Here is a 19,265-nt window from a genome sequence, read left to right as displayed (position 1 = left end):
ACCTTCAAAGCTAGCAATGGCTAGGGAAGTCTTTCCCATGTCACATTACTTTAGCACTAACTCTTGTTTTGCCTCTGTCTTCCACATTTAAGAAACCCTGTGATTACACTGGGCCACCCAGATAATGCAGGATAATGTTGCTATTTTAGGGCAATCTTAATTCCATCTACAGCCTTGATTTCCCTTTACGATGTAACCTAATTCACAGATTTGGGGGATTAAGACATGGGCAACTTTTGGAGAGCCATTATTTTGTCTTCCACATAGGAGATATAGATACAGATGTATTAATATATCTCCGGTATGATAGATATCATCATCATTTCAGAAGACAAAGGACTCTACATATAACACTAGAAAGCAGAAAGTAGAAATGATATAGAGAAGAGGACTATTCTTCCTAAAAAGAACATTTGTCAACCTTACTGTGAAGTGCATACATGCGTGCACGTGCACAAACACACACACACACACACACACACACACACACACACACACACACACACACACACGCATACTTATTTCACCAGACTGAAAATTCCACCATGTAACAACACCACAGTTTAGAAAGCACTGGGCTATATGATCTCTTAAGTTTCCCCCAGCTGTAAGCCTCTTTGATCCACTGGAATTCACTGTACTATGTTATTACCTAGAGTACCTTCTTGTGATACAGCTGTATCACTTCCTGCATAACTATATATTTCTTCTTCCTGCTCGCTTACAACGTGACCACTAAGTCAGCAAGAGACTTCAGTTTCCTTTTTCCCCCTTGATTCAAAAGGGTATGAAAAGTGTTCCATAAATAATATGCAATATTGTTATTCTGATCTTTGGGGTAATCAAGTTGTTTGACATTTTTGTAATGATGCCTTTTGGAATATGGGTGGTGTAATTAGCTGCCACACTGTACATTAACAATGCCTGTCCCGATCTTACAGACTCAGGGACTATAAATAAAAGCATGACAGCTGGCTCCAGCCTTGCTTGTCACTCACCATTTGAAGAGAACACAGCCGGGGAGCTACACTAGAGTCCGCAGTAATCCAGAAAGTAGTGAGAAACAACATCTTCAACAAGAATTTGGTATTTTGCTAGAGATAGAGACAGGCACTCTTGGGAAGCAGACAACCAAGTTATTTCATACTGAGAAGGCACAGAGGCCCAAGTGGGACAGCATTTTACCAACACAAAGGCATTATATAGGGAGGGGAAGAGACAGAGGACAATGGCACCTTCTTTAGACAAATTAACAGGATTTGTTACTTAACCCATTATTACCCAGAGTGAGAATAGTAAAGTTCACTGAGGAAATGGATGGGGAAGATGAAAGAGGATGAGGGCAAAGGTTACTGTGGGGTGGATAACATGATGAAGCTTTAAAAAAAGAAAAAAAGACTGATATACTTTATGTTTTTTACTTTAATGATCTGGGGTGCAATTCAGAATTAGGTACATAAGTGGTCATTGTACAGGTAAAGTTGACCTTCCATATGACTTTATATTTTACCTCATTTATTGTGGTTTACCCTCACTAGTACACAAGTTTTAAGAGGACAGGATCTTTTTATCACTCTTGTATCTCCCAATACCTATAATAGTGTCTGGCACATAGGAGACATGCGATAAGAATTTGTTGAATAAATAAATAGCTAGTATTAATTGAGTATCTATTATGTGCTATTAAAGGTGTTGCCTGTGAATGAATTTATCATAACTTTTACAGCAATCCTGAGATAGGCACTATCATTATCCCAATTTTACAAATGAAGAACTTGGGTCACAGGCACAGACATATTAAGTAACTTGCCTAATAAGTGATGGGTATAGGATTTCAGCCTATATGGCCTACCTTTAGCAAGTACCTGTGTGATAATGATCCTATACTGAGGCTCAGAGAAATTAAGTAACTTGCACAAAGTCACACAGATTATGACTGGCAGAGCCGTGCTTGGAACGAAGGTCTGCCTGTCAGAAGTTGTTGCCCTTCTCTCTGCCCTTATGACTTAATAAGGTTGCCAGGAGAAATATTTCTTCCATCACCATTTTACCAATGACAGTCTTCTGAGATAAAGAAATGGGTATGGTTCATTAAGGATTCAGATAAAGGAAACAGACATCCCCACAAAGAATCATGAATCCCAAAAGATCATCAATCTGCCTCCTGCTCTCATTGTTGGTATTTGGACCTGGAGGGAGCTGAGAGAAGCATCTGGCAAATGAGTCATGGGAAACCACTGGTGGATCCATCTATGCTATCTTGGCTGAGAGCTAGGCATTGAAGGTAAGTCACTTTCATGTCAGGCGAATCTTGACCCGTGCTGTGCTAGATAGCTCTGGAGTAAGGATGGTGAGGCGATGCTGATAAAGCATTTCTAAGAGACTGGTTCATAATTCATTGTGTGACCTTGTGCAAGACACTTCCTCTCTTTGTGTCACAGTTTCTTTATGTTAGGGAGGCATCATACTAGTGGAACTCTGTTCAATCAGAAGAGCTTCACATTGTCTCTTTTACATATTGGACTTTCCACATAAAATTTCATTTGGAGAAAGGATTCTACCACTAAAAAACTATGCTTGAAAAACCACTGAGTAAAAAATCTTAAAGTTCCTACTAGCCCAAACATTCTGAGAACCTAAAATCATAGACACTGTCCTGTGGGTCAGCTCAGTGTTCCATTTGGCCCTGCTTTCTACAGTCAGGAACTGACTGAGGATCTACTGTGAGGCCGTTCACAAGTCCCTTATGGCCTAACTTCTTTCAGAGGCCATTAACCCCATCTTCATATGGTAGTCATCTTTCCATTGGGCTATTTCTCTATGGGTTTTCTACTTATACCTTTTTGGAGTGGGTGGAGCAAGGGTAACAATGCACAGGAATCAGTATTTGCAGGACAGTTGCACCTCTGTTTTCTACAAAGGGAATAGAACATTTCCTGATTTTATCCTAACACTCTTCTTGTTGAGGTCTACCACCGTGTGTCTTCCTTTTGGACCATAGTAGCATATTATTCCCTGACGATTGTCACTGATCTATAAATACTCCTGAATACCTTGTCTGAGTCACAGCGATGCATGGTTTGGGATTTTAAAATTTCAGTGGATTTCCTACATATATTCCTCACACATTTTTATAAGGTCTTCTTTTTTCTCATTCTGCTCACCATCATATATAGGTTTAAAGATTTCACTGGGTGTACATTTCTGGAGACAATTCATAAAGTTTTATCAAAGTCTGGGTTTCACATATACAGTATGATTCCCTTGTTATAAGGCTTTAAAACAAACAAAAATAACACTGCATTCTTTAGGTATATGTGCTTGTATATTTTTTTAAAGACTGAGGTAATGATAAATACAAAATTCAAGATAGTAGTTAGCTGAGGCAGGGGTGGTATGGTTGGGAGTGGTCGCAAGACAGATTGATGAAGTAGAGGAGGAACACATAGGTAAAAATGTTATTGGTCATGCCATAGTTCTTGGGTTGGGTGGTAGTTTGTGGGTGTTCATTATAACCTAAATAAATACAATAAATAAAATATGAAAAGTTCATATGTGAATTAGTAATGGTTAATTAATTCTACAACCAAGTTCAAAAACAATGATTAAAAGGGCAATACAAGATTTTTTTCATTAATGAGAATCTCACCACCATAAAATACTTTTAATTTTTATTTTTTTGTTTCCTTCCAGTATGTCAAGGGATTTTGAAACTTGAAAAGATTCATAATTATGGGTTCTTAGTTTATTCTCCCCCTCAACTATTGCCCATAATCTAGTCAGGCTGGGATTCTCCTTCTTGAAAATATATTGCATTTCCCCTTACGAGGCTATTTTTGTATAAGATCCATGGATTCTCATCTTTCTCTTGCCAGTTGATATGGATCTAAGAATTACCAGTTACCCTCTGAATCATGTTGGTTGAAGGACTGTGATTGCTTGTGCCAGGTCTATGACCATTATTAGAAAGGACAGGTTCTTTCTAGGGTTGACAGCTAAAATACAAGATGCTCAGTTAAATTTGAATTTCAGGTAAGCAACAAATAATTTTTTAGTATATGTATGAATTTTAGACATACTTATGCTAAAACATTATCTAAAATTCAAATTTAATTGGACATCTTGTATTTTTATTTTTATTCATGAAAACCGGAAACCCTATCTCATGTGAACCAGTAATTCCTCTTTAATGACATTTTTTAATTTGGGTCATAGAAAGTGTGAGTTTTTGAGTCAGACAGATTCAGATTCAAACTCTGGCTCCTCTGCTCATTAACTAGAACATTTTTTGTGTTTTGGAACTTTAATTCATTAAAGAGAAATAATAGCATTATCTCATAAGGTTGTTGGGAATATTAAATGAGAAAATATTTGTATGGTGCCTGGCTAAGTATTATTATTATTGACTTGTTATTGTTGTTGACAATAGCTATTATCATTATGATTGGTGGTTGTCATTATTATTGTCAATTTTATACAAAACATGTGCACTGGCCAAGATTTGAGCTGGTACTGCTAAACTTTTCATTTACATGATTAATTTGAGAATGGGACTTCTAGTATCTCTCTTGATGATGATCGCGACATCTCTTGCTTCTGAGTACTGTACTCCTTTTGGCCCCTGTCATGAAGTACCCTAGATTCATTCTCTAGTTGAATATTTCCTTTTAACATAAAGACCTTTTCTGTGCACATGTTTGGGAGTCACTTAGAATTCCTCAAGTTGGAGGCTATTGTCTTGCCTTATAGAGATGGTTGAGTTACTGATAATAACCTTTGAAATGCTACCCTGAAGCCAGTGACTAATGAGTTTGGCTGATAAAAGAGAACAGCCCTTATCAACATAGATTTAAATAGAATGCATGAAAAGCAAAATATCACATCCATTGAGAACTCTCTATTTCTCACAACAGGGTAAAGAAATGAATTAAATTGGTTTTCCACTTGCCTTCATCTTATTTGCAATGCCTTCATCCTTTTTGGTACCCAATGCTTTCACGGTTTCTCCTCTCAAGTAGGACTCCAGACAGTATACAATCTCTTCTCTAACCCACCCATCCTCACCAAAATTTACCCCTCTGCTTTCCCACTTGTCCTGGCATCTAATCAGACATATTAATTTATCTTACCAGTTAAGAGTTAAAAAGGATTTTATTTAATCTCTCTCCCAAGCCACAGACTTTTTTTTTAAACACCATAAGCCTGAAGAATTAAACCTAACAATGGTATTTAGGGTTTTCTAGCAAATAAGGAAGACCATGTAGTACCCCTTAAATCACATCACATTATGCCTGTTATGTCTGCTTCGCATGAATGGAAGGGAGCAATGGTGCAGATAATCTAAAGATCATTTCCACTTGGTTTGGGAATGCACCACACAGTGTTGTTGTAGCTGATTTGCTTTGCTAATTCTTTTCTACTGAAGCTAATATTGAAATTGGTTCACATTTTTTAAGCTCATCTGGGCCAGAAGAGGGAAGAGGTAATGATGTGGCCCACTTTGAAATGAAGGAAAGTTGACAACAACCATGAGGGGGACATGAAAGTTCTACATATGGGCTAATGGAAGCTACAAGATACATGAAAAGGGTCAAGATAGAACTTTGCCAATTACACATAGGCAGAATAGGTAGCCATCTACCCCTGTGACTCAATGAGCACTGAAAGGTCAGTCTTCCCATGGCCTGCCCCAAATCTTAAATCCTTTAAATTATTAGCCTAAATTAATGGTCTTAATGATAATATAACTGTGGTTGAAGCATTATGTAACCTAGGAAGAGTAGCACATTTTCTAGCACATGCATTCACAGTTAGACTGTCTAAATTCTAAGTCATTATTGTCACCTAAGAGAAAAGGTAATGAAGGGGTGCAACACAAAACAATTGTACCTTGATGGGGGCATGGATACACTAAGAGGTCCTGGGAAACTATAGTAGAAGTATAAGGAAATGAGTGCCTTGGAGGTGAGATGGGAGGGTTGCTAAAAGAGGTAAGACAACCTTCACATCTATCATTCCCATGTTGTCTTAGTTTCCTGCTCATAGTAGATATAAAAATATGTAGCTGTATCAAATAATTTTTTTTTCCTTCCTTACTCTTCTCCTGGGCAGCTGGGCTTTCAAGAACTTCTAGAGATTTTTCTGAGGTCTTGGTTTTCTTCTGGAGCATGTAATTTAGAACGTAACTGTACATTGTCTTTCCAACCCCACAAGCCGCAGCAAGAGAACACATGGCTATTGAAATTTCTCTTTTTCTCATTACAGTCTGCTCCCAGTTCTCAAGAGGGGTGTATGCCATCTTTGGATTCTATGACCAGATGTCAATGAACACCCTGACCTCCTTCTGTGGGGCCCTGCACACGTCCTTTGTTACGCCCAGCTTCCCCACTGATGCAGATGTGCAGTTTGTCATCCAGATGCGCCCAGCCTTAAAGGGTGCTATTCTGAGTCTTCTGGGTCACTACAAGTGGGAGAAGTTTGTGTATCTCTACGACACAGAACGAGGTAAGAAGAGACATCTGCTCTCCCCTTTGGATATTCATATAATAGTGGTATTCAACCTTCCTCAGCTCTTGTGCCCTTTCTTTCAATAAATAAAATTTAACCTTTTAAATTATATTGAATATTCAACATAAATCAAAAAATGAGACCAAAATATCACAGCAATGGTATTTTTTTTTTTTTTTTTGAGTAAGAGTGCAGTGGCATGCTCACGGCCACCGCAGCCTCAACCTGCTGGGCTCAGGTGATCCTTCGGCTTCAGCCTTCCAAGTAGCCAGAACCACAGGTGTACACCACTACGCCCAGCTAATTTTATTTTTAATTTATTGTAGAGACGAGGTCTTTCCGAGTTGCCCAAGCTGGTTTCGAACCCCTGGACTCAAGCAGTCCTCTTGCCTCTGCCTCCTAAAGTGCTGGGATTATAGGTGTGAGCCACCGCACCTGACCAGCAATGGTAATTATATAATGTAATTTTTCAAGCTATATAGGCTATCCCTGAAAAAGTGGTTTCAGATATTCTCTTGGTTGAGACACTATTATTGGAGAAGGAATCACCCCTTCAAAAACTTTATCTGATCTAAAATACACAAAATAAAAGCAGCTTATTCTGAAGTAGAGAAAGGCCTAAACAGGAAAGTTTTGGAAAATTAATTCTGTGAAAGACTATAATTATCCCCATTCCATAGATGAGATAACTTAAGTTCAAATGTTTTATTCCATACAGCAGTTTAACCACAAAAGTGGGACTGCTGGCAATGTCTCCTGCTTCCAGGACTTGTTTGTCAGATCACATTGTCTTCAGCTTACAGGACCTCATCAATTATCTGATAGAAATAATGAGTGAGACAACTAAACTGGGCTTTAGGAATATGTTTTCTTTTTCTTTTCTTTCTTTCTTTCTTTTTTTTTTTTTTAAATCAAGATGTCACTCTGTTGCCCAGGCTGGAGTGGAGTGGAGTGGCACAATCACTGCTCACTGCAACCTTGACCTCCTGGGCTCAGCCTCCTGAGTAACTGGAACTACAGGTGCATGCCAGCTATTTTTTTGTAGAGATGATGTTTTGCTATGTTGCCTAGTCTTGAACTTCTGGACTCAAGTGATCTTCCCACCTAGGCTTCCCAGAGTGCTGGGATTACAGGCATGGGCCACCATGCCTGGTAGGAGGATGGATGGTTTTTCTAATAGTGTGAAAGTCCACAGCCATACTGCCCTGAATGCACCCAGTCTCTTCTAATAGCGAGACAATATATTGAGGACATATTCTATAGAAACAGTCCAGAAATTTAGAGTCTGATCATAAATAATATACAGTAAGGTATAATAATTAATTAACTAAAGCACACACATCATAATTCATCTAAACAGATTATTCTAAACCCAGTTATCTTTAAGGGAATCCTTAGTAAAATTAAAGGATCCTATCATCTTGACTTTCTAGAAAACAATGTTATTTCATCAGTCATTTGCCTTCAATTCTGCTGTTAGTCTGGTGATGGTTTTTTCTGACTCAGCGTTTTTAGATTCAGAGAAGAAAGGAGCAAAGGTCCTTCTAGGTAACTTAACTTGAAGAACTATTTTGCTCTTGGGAATCCAGAGCACTCTTCCCTTTATGTTTATTCTACTATATCATCAAATTCTATTAGGAAAATACTTAGGCCTATATTGGCCAATGGTAGTCACCTCCAAAATATTATCAAATTTCATAAACCTGAAGCAGGAGACCAGAGTTATAGTCCAAGTTTCACCACTAACTAGCTCTCTGACCTAGACCAACTCACTGAAACTGTTTTGGCCTTCGTCTTCTCATCTAAGGTATGTCCCTTCTTAGTATAATATTCTATGATTTTGTGATCTTTTTGAGATGTTATGCCAGACACAGGACACTTTGTATCTTGCTACTAACGCTAACTTATGTATTATCAGTTAGCCAATCAATTCTACAAGCCATTATGAACCCAGAATAGTGTGTTTCAATCCTGTGATAGATGTGTATATAATATGGTTCAACTAGGGATGGACAGAAGTGATATTAATGAAAGAATTCATGAACAACACAGAACAATACCAAATTGAATGCTACATGACAGACTTTGATTGCTTTAAGAATTATGAAAAAGTAGTGCTCCAAAAACAGAGAAGCCTTGCTAGAAGAGCTAGCCTCGAAGGATAGATAAGTTGTAGACTGCAAGAAAAGAGGGAGATGGGAGGTTGGGGGAGGGGAAGAGAATACAAACAAAGGGCAAGGTCAGGAAATAGTGCTCTGTGTTCTGGCAGAGCCTTGTTTGACTGAGACACCAAAATAGTCTGAAGATCTAAGTCACAGTTTGCTAAGTTTTAATGCATTTCATTTCATCCAAACACTGGGGATAAATTAACCTGTTTCCATGTACTGTATGTTTGGTAATCGAATGCACAGCAATCTCATTTTTGGAACTTAAGTTTGTAAATCAGGCAGCTTCTCTCTTGAAACTTTTTAAAACACTGAATGTCAATTCTACTAATTCTGTAACTTCCCATTTTTTCAAAAGCAGAAGACATAATTAATGAATTTTCTCCTCATCTCCTGTAGCCCTTGTCTGCTCATTAGCTCTCTATTAGAGGAAAGGAAGCAAAAGTTCATCTGTCTATTTCTCATTCCTGCATTTTTTTTTTCAAGTCGTCTCTAAATAGTTTGGACAAGTCTATGGTCTTGGAGTCGAAAGAAACCTTTCTGATTCATGTAAATTCATAGTTCTCCCCAGTAGTCATTTAGCTGATGGGACTAATCTTCCCTGCTTAAGAAGTACTTTCCATAAATTTTACACTAGCTTCCTCCTTGCAAAGTCTTCTCAAAACACTGTACCAGGATCCTGTTTCAAATTTTTCAATGGCTTTCTATTGCCCACATGTTAAAAAGCAGTCTGTTCTTCAAGATTCGATATTATGCCTTAGTCCATTCTGTCTATGCTACCTAATGAGAACTTCCCACTATGGGCAACTCCCATATGCCACTGTGGCCCGAATGTGCCAGAACCACATCTACTCAGCAACTTCACTTCCTCTGCTATTACCTAAAATTATTTCCTTCACTTTGATTGTGAGAGTCATCCCCATCCTTCCATTTTTTAAAACACACCTCAAACTCTGCCTCCCCAAGGTAGCCTTTCCTGACCACTCCAGTTCATGGATCATTTACTCATTCATTCAATAGATGCTAAGGTTACAATGATAAATCAAATAGATATGGTTCTTGCTTTATAAGTGTACATTCTAATGAGGAAGACAAACAAAAATCAAATAAAACAACAAATGCTTATACTTTCTGTTGTTTTTTAAAAAAAAAATATTTATTTTTTGAGATGGGTTCTTACTATGTTGCCCAGGGTGGTCTCGAATTCCTGGCCTCAAGTGATCCCTCCAACTCAGCCTCTCAAAGATCACAGGCATGAGTCACAACACCTGGTCAACTGCACCTGGTCAACTGCTATGAAAGAAACATAGAAAGATAATAATGAAATAGGGACTAATTTTATTAAGATGTTCAGTGATGGCCTCATTGAGAAGAGGCATTTTAGTTGTAAGCTAAAGGATTAGAAAAAGGCAGCCATGTGAAGAGTAGGAGAGTTTCAAGTGGTAGAAATAGCAAGTGCAAAGTCCTTGTGGCATGTTTGAAAAAAGTGAAAGAAAGCCAGTGTGGCTAAAGGGTAATGTACAGGTAGACAGTGGCCTGCAAGAGTACTCTAGAGGTAGACAAAAGCCAGATCACAACCATGGAGTATGAATAAGAGCCGCGGTAAGGAGTATGGATTTTATTCTAACTGTATTGGGAAGTCTGAGCAGGACTTCTCTGCTCAGGAAAGGATTGAAGGATTCTGAGTAGGGGACTCAAGTGATCTGATCAAAGTTTCTGTAGAGAATGGAGTGTGGTGCAAGAGTGAACAAAGGGAACCCAATGAAAATGCCACTGTGGTCATCCAGGTGAGAGATTATGGAAGCCTGGAATAGGCTGAAGATGGGGAAAAGGGGATGGAGTTGAAATAAGCTTTGGAAACAGAATCAGCAGAACTTGGAAACAGATTGTGGGATGTGAGAGAGAGGAAAGATTCATGGATAACTACTAAACGTTTGGCTTGAGAGACTGGCTAAGATGGTGATGCCATTTATTGAGGTGACCGAGCAGGAGGAGAAACAATTTTGATGAGAAGAGATCTTGCCTACGTCTAAGCACCCACAGAACCCTTTTGTTCATGTCATTCCCTTGACACTGAACATAATTGCTTGCCGTTGTTATTTCACTGGGTCTGCTCTATCCCTTTCCAAACCTTTTTCTCCAGTGTGATAGTAAACAATTGGTTAGCCCTTAGATTTAGACTTTATGCCTCCCCTGTACATAGCACAGGCCTGTGTACATACTTAGTATTTTTCAATCTCCATTACTGGTTCTTCAAGAATAAGTCCATGCCTGTTTTTCAATGCTGGACTAAAAGAAAGAAAGAGTGAAAAAAAGAAAGAAGGAAGGGCAAGTGCAAGAAGGAGGGAGGATGAGAAGAGAAGAAAGAAGATAGGAAGGGAAAGGAAAAGAGAAAAGGAAAGGAGGAAGCAAAAATAAGCCCAATCTATAAATCAAATCATTTGGTACAATTCTTTAAAATATTCAGCAAAGTATCTATTCCATATCTTCTCATTTTCTGCAATGATCATCTCGTTGCTTTAGTAATAAAAAATATGAGGAGAAACCACAATGACAAAATACAATTTTAGAATATTTTAAATTACGTACATAAAAGAGATGGAAGAGAGAGACAGAAGGGAGCACCTATAATTACATTCAAATAAGCTAAATATACAAATGATGTGACTCCACTGTATGAGGGCAAAGATGAGTGAGGAGCTGAGAAATGGGTTAAACATTTGAGATCATTTAAAAAATTTGTAGGCCGGGCTCGATGGCTCAGCCTGTAATCCCAGCACTTTGGGAGGCCGAGGTGAGTGGATTACCTGAGCCCGGGTTCGAGACCTACCTGGGCAACTTGGCGAGACCTCATCTCCACTACAAATCAAAAATAGCCGGGCGTGGTAGCATGCGCCTGTAGTTCCAGCTACTTGGAAGGCTGAGGCGGAAGAATCGCCGGAGCCCAGCAAGTCGAGGCACTCCAGTCTGGGTGACAGAGTGAGACTCCAACTCAAAAAATAAAATAAAAAAAAATTTGTAGCACAACCAGAGTAATGTTTTCTCTGAAATTATGAAACATTGAGTGAATTTCAGGGCTTTGTTGGCTCTACTTTGATTTCTGCCTGCAGAGGAAGGTCTGATTTGGGATTTGCAAGTCATCATTTAGTTTCTAAAATGCCACCTTGATTCATTAATACTAAGTTGAAACTGTGCTCCTGGTGCTATATATATAAAAGGACAGTTTTTGAAAAAATTATGAAGTTAAATATGTTATCCGGCCCTTCTGTACTCTCTCCTCTTTATTGACACCCCTTTTCCTTATTTACCCAGAACTCTCTATGGCACATGTCTATATCTTCCCTTCCTGCGAGGAGCAAAACCTTAATAACATCTCTGTTCTAACCTGCCTCTACACCTTCATAAAAACTTTTCTGTCCTGCATTTTGTTCCCACTGATGAATAGTTTTTCTCTGCTAGTGACAACAGCTCAGCTGACCAATTTATTCATGCTAATTTATCTGTGGCTATTAACAATTTGAAGTGTTAGTGCATTCAGGGAAGAAGAAATTTCTATTCAGGCAACGGCCTTCTGTGGACATAGAACCCCAGTCAAAAGTGTAGCTTTTTAATTCTGGGATCCCAGGCACCACAAGTCCAGTTTGGGAGGTTCTTTGTCCGCACACCTTCCTATATAGAAAGTCCTAAAGTCATGCCAGGGAGATGTCTGCCTCTTCCAGTTATTAGACCTATCTTTTGGGTGCAAGTGACCTAGTTCTCTGTGGTACTAACATTTCCCCCTGAACAGCGTCATACTTGAGAACTGCAGTCAGACTCTCGTGCACCTGACAACTCTCCTTGGCTTCAATGGGCACAGCCCACAGAGATGAAAGAATCCAGCCCAGCTGTGGCTCTCAGCTTAGATAATGAGATAATAGCTCGGGGTGCCCTTTGAGGCAACGAGTCCCTACCGTCTTGCCAGTGTTCAATAAACTCCTGCTGTCTCCCATTCTCAACCTGAAACTCCCTACTCAGTTCCCAAGTAACTCTCTGGAAGTCAACAGCCTTCTAACAGACCTTTCTATTTTCTCTCAAAGGTTGTGGCAGGAACACGGACAGTTGTAACAATTACCCTGTCAGTCAACAAGCAATTATTGGGCTTTCCCCAATGTTAGCTCATGCTAGGCCACTGGTGGGGTTTAAAAGAAGCAGAATTATGTCTTGTCTTTTTGAAGTTGACAATCCTGTTGCTGAAACAGTAACTAATCTAAGGGACCTGGGAAAAAATAATTTTTAACCCACCTGTTCCCACGTCAACCAGTGAAACTTGCATTCATAAGAGAAGGCACCTTGTGAAAAGATTATAGGGTTGTCAGATAGCTGGGAAGGTGGAGAAATGTTGGAACGTTTTGAAGTGCTTAAGAGGTAACAAGATTCCCCAAGACAAAGAGAAAAGGACCTTTTCTCGAAGGATTATGAATGCTTTGGCAGGCTGGATTTGAACTCTACTGAAAGACAAGCAAAGTTTCAACTCTTCACACCTTTCCCCTTTATGCATGTTGCCGCTCGCCACCTGCTTACATAGCCTGGCCTTCTTTTTCCACCCAGTTCTACTTCCCCAAACAAACCACGAAAACAATTTCTCTCTCTCTCTCTCTACCCCCCCACCTCTCTCTCCCTCTCCCTGTCTGTGTCTTTCTCTCTCTCCCTCTCTTCCTTTTCCTCTCTCTCTCTCTCCCCCTCCTTCCTCTATCCCTTTCTCCTTCTTTCTCCTCTAATCCCCTTACTTTCTTGTCATTCTCTCTTCTTACACACACACACACACACACACACACACACACACACACACACACACACACACACACCTCAATATCAATCAATGGCACAAGTGAACAAATCTGTTATTGTCATCATTTTATGACAGCTGCCATTTCACAAGCACTTACTATGCACTAGACACTGAACTTATGTATTATCACATTTAATCCTCATAACATTACTGCATCTTTACAACCAAGGAAACCAAGGCAGAAAAAGGAGGTTAAATGAGAGTTCCTAGGGTCACATAGCTACAAAGTAATGAAAACAGATTTCAACCTAGGTCTGCCACACTCCACAGTCTATGTGCTGTTGGCTGGCTGACATACTGCCTCCCACACTCATAATATTTGAACACAGCTATTACCTCTTCCCTTAGTCTTCCCTTTAGCCATTCTTCAAAGATCCTCTCTATCTTGTTTGCCTTCCTTTGGATGCAATCCAGTTGCCAATTTCCTTCTTAAGCATAGTGTCCACAAATGAACACAATATCTTGTGGTATCAAGGTACCAAGGATCCAGATAAACAGGAGGTCAAAAATCCAGGTTAAGAGGCAGATGAGTTGCCAAAGTGAAAGCCGATAAAGGGCAGAGTTCTAAATGGAGACAGAAGGTAGGTTTGCTCATGCTGTACACCAATGAAGTGCTGTGCCGAGAACCTAATTCTGAGAGACAATTGTTCAGAGATAATTTCCAGAGCACGAAAAGATATGAACCTGCTGGTCCTCATTGCTAAGGGGCTATTTCTGGTTGGAGAAGAAGAAAACAAGTGATGACCAATCATAGACCACTATCATGAACATCTTAAAAGAACACTTTAAAGAAAGTAGCAGGTATTCTGATAAAAAAAAAAAAAAGATTACCGTGGATTTTTTCTTCTTCTTCACTTTAAGAATTGATTAAAGGATGTGCGAAGGAAACAGATGGCTCCAATTCTTGTCATGTCCGTTTGCCTTCTGGGAAAAGCAAAGTAAAGAGAATTTTTATTGAAATTCAAGCTACTTTTTACATCTGAATAAATTAGGAAGGCCCAGCGAGTACATTATCATGTGAGAGACAGATACTAAATTCCCCTGTTTGAGCAGCAATAATCAGGGTTGACAGTACCTGAGACATTTGGTAGTTTCTGCAGCCTGCCTAATCTATTGTGATGAGTCTTCAACTATGCGAGCATCTTGAGAGCCTGCACAATAATAATCGTGAATGACTATTTGGACTGGATTGTGAATAAAAGACTGTACATATGTCTGTAATGAGAATTTCATTGAAAATGAAAATACCGGAGCTGTCATATTTTTAATACTTCGATTTGCACATCCTTGACTGCTTTGGGGCATAAGAAGAGAAAGTGCCGAGCAATTTGTTGTCAGCTCTTGAAATAAATTATCATTTAAACACTTCCTCTCCACAAAGGTTATTAGCTTAGTAGCTCGTTCCTTGGGTTGGGCCATCAGTAGGGGGAAAAAAATCACAAGATATTAAACTACCCTTTCAAAAGCAGAATATTAGTTACTGTGGAAATTGTTCTCTCAGTAACTTAACATATTTTGCTGTGGCTCTCCAATGCTGCAGATTAGACTGCAGCAACTATTAATAAATACTGTCATATTTTACAGCTGTCATGCAAAGCTGAAAAAAGGCTTCGCTGTGATTAGATCCTGTTTACTGTAATATTTCCAGCTCAGACTTAGAAAGGCGGTTTTCCTATAAAGGTATCTTCCATAAGTAGAATATTTCTCCATCAAATGACATGACTAATTTTAATGTATTGTTAACTCCTTGGTGGCAGTGAATTTGAGGTTGAATTGACTTCACAGCCAGAGACACATTCCTCTCCAGAGACAAATTAAGCTAAAATGTCAAATTTTCTCTCTTAGGTTGTCCTTCATATGCAAAGATGGTGCTACTGTCAGAAGATGTGCTTTGAGTAGCCTCCCACCCCCTAAAAGGACAAATATACACTGGTTTATCCAACTTCTTTTACCCTGTCCCTCTTGTGACTGCTTGCATTGTTGGCAAGACAGTTGGTCAGCATTTAGAGTAGGAATTTTACTTCAGTGGACTAGCTAAAAATTCTGCTTTCTGAGCTAAAATGTCATCATATAAGCAAAAGAAATAAATCTCTAGCCCCCCTACCATGCATTAACTGTTTGAAATGGTATGCACATCTCTGAAAAAAGAAGGTGACAGCTGGCAGGGTTGCTTTTACTCTGACATTTCATTGCTTTTTGTCAAGTTCCTTGAGGAATTCAACCTCACTAAGCTCAATACCTAGTTTTTAATGTAGAGATAGTCCTTACACCATTAAGGGTTAGAGTGTTCTATAAACTCAGAATTTGGGCCTAAAAGATCCTTGAAGTAATTGTTCTAAATGTTCCTTGGCGAAGGGACAGACAGGGGTATAAACCTGCAACTGTGACTCTGGAGTTTGTCTCCTAGAGCCCTTTAGACAACAATTAAAGCTAAGGCAGGGTTGTTGTGGGAGTTAAACAGGAGAATGCATATAAAGTCTTTAGCACCAAGCTAAACGTAATAACGTACTCAATGAATTTTAGCTCTTATTATTTCATTACCATTATAGAACAGTGGTCCCCTATAAGAATGGGAGGGGGATAATTTCCCTCCTTGGGGAACATTTGGCAATGTCTAGAGACATTTGAGTTGTGGGTAAAGGCCAGGAATGCTTCTACACATTCAACAATGCACAGAACAGTGTCCTTCCACTCACCCAACAAGGAATTATCCAGCTCCAATTGTCAATAAGGAAGCAGCAGATCAAGGGAATGGTTGTAGAAACTCCTCAAGGAGTTGTCAGTAAACAAATCTAGCATTTATTGAGTGTCTTTTACGGTGCCTAGATCAGTAACAACCTCTATTCAATAAGAGATAGAGCCTTTGAACCTTTGATTCTGAAGAGCTTACATCATGGCCAGAGAGATAGGTTAATGCATGGAAGCAAAGATTAGTACAAAACAGCATAAGACAAGAGCTAGATCATGTGGTATGGATTTGAAGTATCATGACACTCCAAAGAAGGGCATTCATGATAGGCAGAATGAACTAGCCAGGGAAGGCTTTATGGAAGAAGTTATACAGTTTTCTGAGTCCACCACAAAACTGCCTTCCCTAACCATGACCTTGTTTTGATTGCTAAGGCCAAGTTGGTATTTAGAACCAAAACAACATGGCATTCCCATCAATGCTCCAAAACGTCACAGCTCAGGGCAAGAAACACAATTAAAAGAAAAACCAAAAAAGGAACAATGTTCCTTTTACTAAATGGAAAGCAATTACAAGGCTGTTGAAAATAGGCAGTAAACAAAGGGAGGGAGGGAAATACTGGCAAAATTCCATTTTCTCAACTGATCCGGTAGCAAAAGTGCAATTTGCAACAAAATCAACAGTGCTCTCTCCCTCCCTCTTTCAATCAAACACATTATTGGCATCAACTTGGCTACATTTGATGCTTTAGCCAAAAAGTGTATGGAAGCTAGTAAGACAAAATATGGATTGTGGAAAAGAAAGGAATGGAGGTTAAGGAGGAGCACAGCTCACTCGGCCCCCAACTCCCTGCCATAGTCTCTGTACAGCACCTTCATTCAGGAGAAATCGGGGCACAGATAGAGTCTACTTCACTCCCTGTCTTCCTGGATCCTTTCCAATCAATACATTGCCAGTGTCGGCTGCTGTCCTGCTTTGTCAACTCCACAAACGATCTGATTAATTCTCTGGTGCTAACTGCCTCAGCGGGCTTTCTCGGCAGTAGAACAGAGGCTAATTAAGATCATGTCAGGCGAGAAGGCTGACAGGTTATGTTCCTGGGCCACACTGAACTTTTAGAGGGTGCTTCAGCTGCACTGCAGGTAGGCAGTGCTTGGCTAGGCACTGATTCCATAGCAGCCCTCTCATTTATTTCCACAGGTTTCTGCAATGGGCCTCCGTTTTGTAAGGATTTACGTTCTTCTCCTTGGGGTAATTAGCTGCCACTGTGTTGCTTTCAATTGCATTACTTGGGCTCCCTTTTATTTGAATTTTTAATATGCTTGTAAACAAAGATAACAATTAATAGTGGAGTCATTTTCTCCCCTAAATCACCCATATTTGTGTCTGAGTATGTGTGCTTGTGTCTTTCCAACATAAAACCCACAGAGGTGAGGTTAGGACAAATAAAGGAAACTCTGCTTCTCACAGCAGGTAGAAAATGGAGGAAACATATGGAACTCATTACACCAAGTGGTGAATTACACTGAAAATATAAATAGCTTTCCCCTCACCTCCAAATAAAGGCTTAGATGAATTCATGGATGATAGTGAGTTATTAAGGGAAACAGGGATGTTTGGAAATTTCTTTCAACTGAGGTTGACACAAATTTCTCAGTAAATTTTTTAGACCATATTTATCTTCTCATAGGCAAATGGCCACACCGAATACTGGCATTCTATCCCCTAAGTCTTAAAAGATCATCTCAAGAGGCCACGAAGCATCTAGGTGGTAGGAGGAATGCTCGGAAATAGAGGAAATTTCTTCAGGAACATTCTGTCTCATTTCATACAGAGTCACTAACCACTGTCAAAGATAAACAAAACTGTACACTAGATAAAGAGTTAAAGAACAAGCCGGCTCGGTGGCTCAGCCTGTAATCCCAGCACTTTGGGAGGCTGAGGTGAGTGAATTGCCTGAGCCCGCGGGTTCGAGACCCACCTGGGCAACTTGGCAAGACCTCATCTCTACAATAAATCAAAAAATTAGCCGGACGTGGTAGCGCGCGCCTGTAGTTCCAGCTACTTGGAAGGCTGAGGCGGAAGGATCGCCGAAGTCCGGCAGGCGAGGCTGCGGTGGCCGGGAGCAGCCACTGCACTCTAGTCTGGGTAACAGAGTGAGACTCCGACTCAAACAAAAAAAAAGAGTTAAAGAACAATTTTAATTAGTAATATACTATTACAATAGGAGAACAGGTTCAGCATAAACTGAACTCACCTTAAATTTTTACAGAGGTGACTGGGCGTTTTAAAGGGAGAATGAGGAAATAAGGAGGGGGATAAAAAGGCTTCAGTAGAGTCAGGAAAGTGAAAAATTACAAAAACCAGGAAGAGGGAGTGTTAGTCTATGTGAAATTCATCTGAGTTTGTTAACTGATTGAAGTTAGGCTCCTACCCTCCCACAGAGGCTGGGAGACAGGGGCCCTGTCTTCAAGTGTTGGGTGGGACAAATTCTTTTGGCAGCCTTGAGTTTTCTCAGGCAGATACTTTAAGTAGGGCTGGGGATGCTTTCTTGAGCTACTAGAAACTTTGTTAGTGCTTTGTTTAAGTCATTATAGGTCAAGGTTGATGGGACCTGATCAAGAAGAGGGCTCAGAGGAGCCTAGTAAAAGTTTGGTCAAGGAGAGAATCTTTGTCAGTACATATCAAGAATACACTGTTGTGAAAGATGAGGATATTGAAGAAAAGCATTCTCAAGCCAGAACCTCAGTTCAAGACCCAGCTCGGCCACTAAGTAGCTGTGTGATCCTGGTCAAGTCCCATAGTTTTTCTGGTCCTCAGATTCCACATCTGTAAAATGAGGGAATGAATTCCACCATTCTGCAACTAACAAATCCTGAGTGTAGGAATTATGTGTCAAGGGCATCACCAGGGTTATGGAAGTGAATGAAACAGAATACCTCCCCTTAATAAGCTCACAGTTTAGAAAGAGCACAGACATGCAAATAAATTAGTACAATCCAGAGTGATCCTTTTGATTCTAAAACTCTGCAATCTATTATAACACTTCCATTAACAGTTAACTCTTGAACAACGC

At 39.7% G+C, this 19,265-nt stretch overlaps 1 protein-coding gene across 1 annotated transcript in view; it reads left to right on the top strand.

The window, feature by feature from the left end:
• The window catches only part of GRIA3 (glutamate ionotropic receptor AMPA type subunit 3), a 311,718-nt gene that overhangs the window by 64,495 nt on the left and 227,958 nt on the right, over positions 1-19,265 (top strand). Inside the window, exon 3 of the mRNA XM_008056630.1 lies at positions 6,265-6,504. Coding sequence (XP_008054821.1) covers positions 6,265-6,504 — 240 coding nt within the window. The remainder of the gene's footprint in view (positions 1-6,264; positions 6,505-19,265) is intronic.

The sequence above is a fragment of the Carlito syrichta genome, unplaced genomic scaffold (genome assembly GCF_000164805.1).
Source record: "Carlito syrichta isolate Samal-C Ts95f unplaced genomic scaffold, Tarsius_syrichta-2.0.1 Scaffold302424, whole genome shotgun sequence".
Classification (NCBI taxonomy): domain Eukaryota; kingdom Metazoa; phylum Chordata; class Mammalia; order Primates; family Tarsiidae; genus Carlito; species Carlito syrichta.
This window is presented reverse-complemented; position numbering and strand designations above follow the sequence as displayed.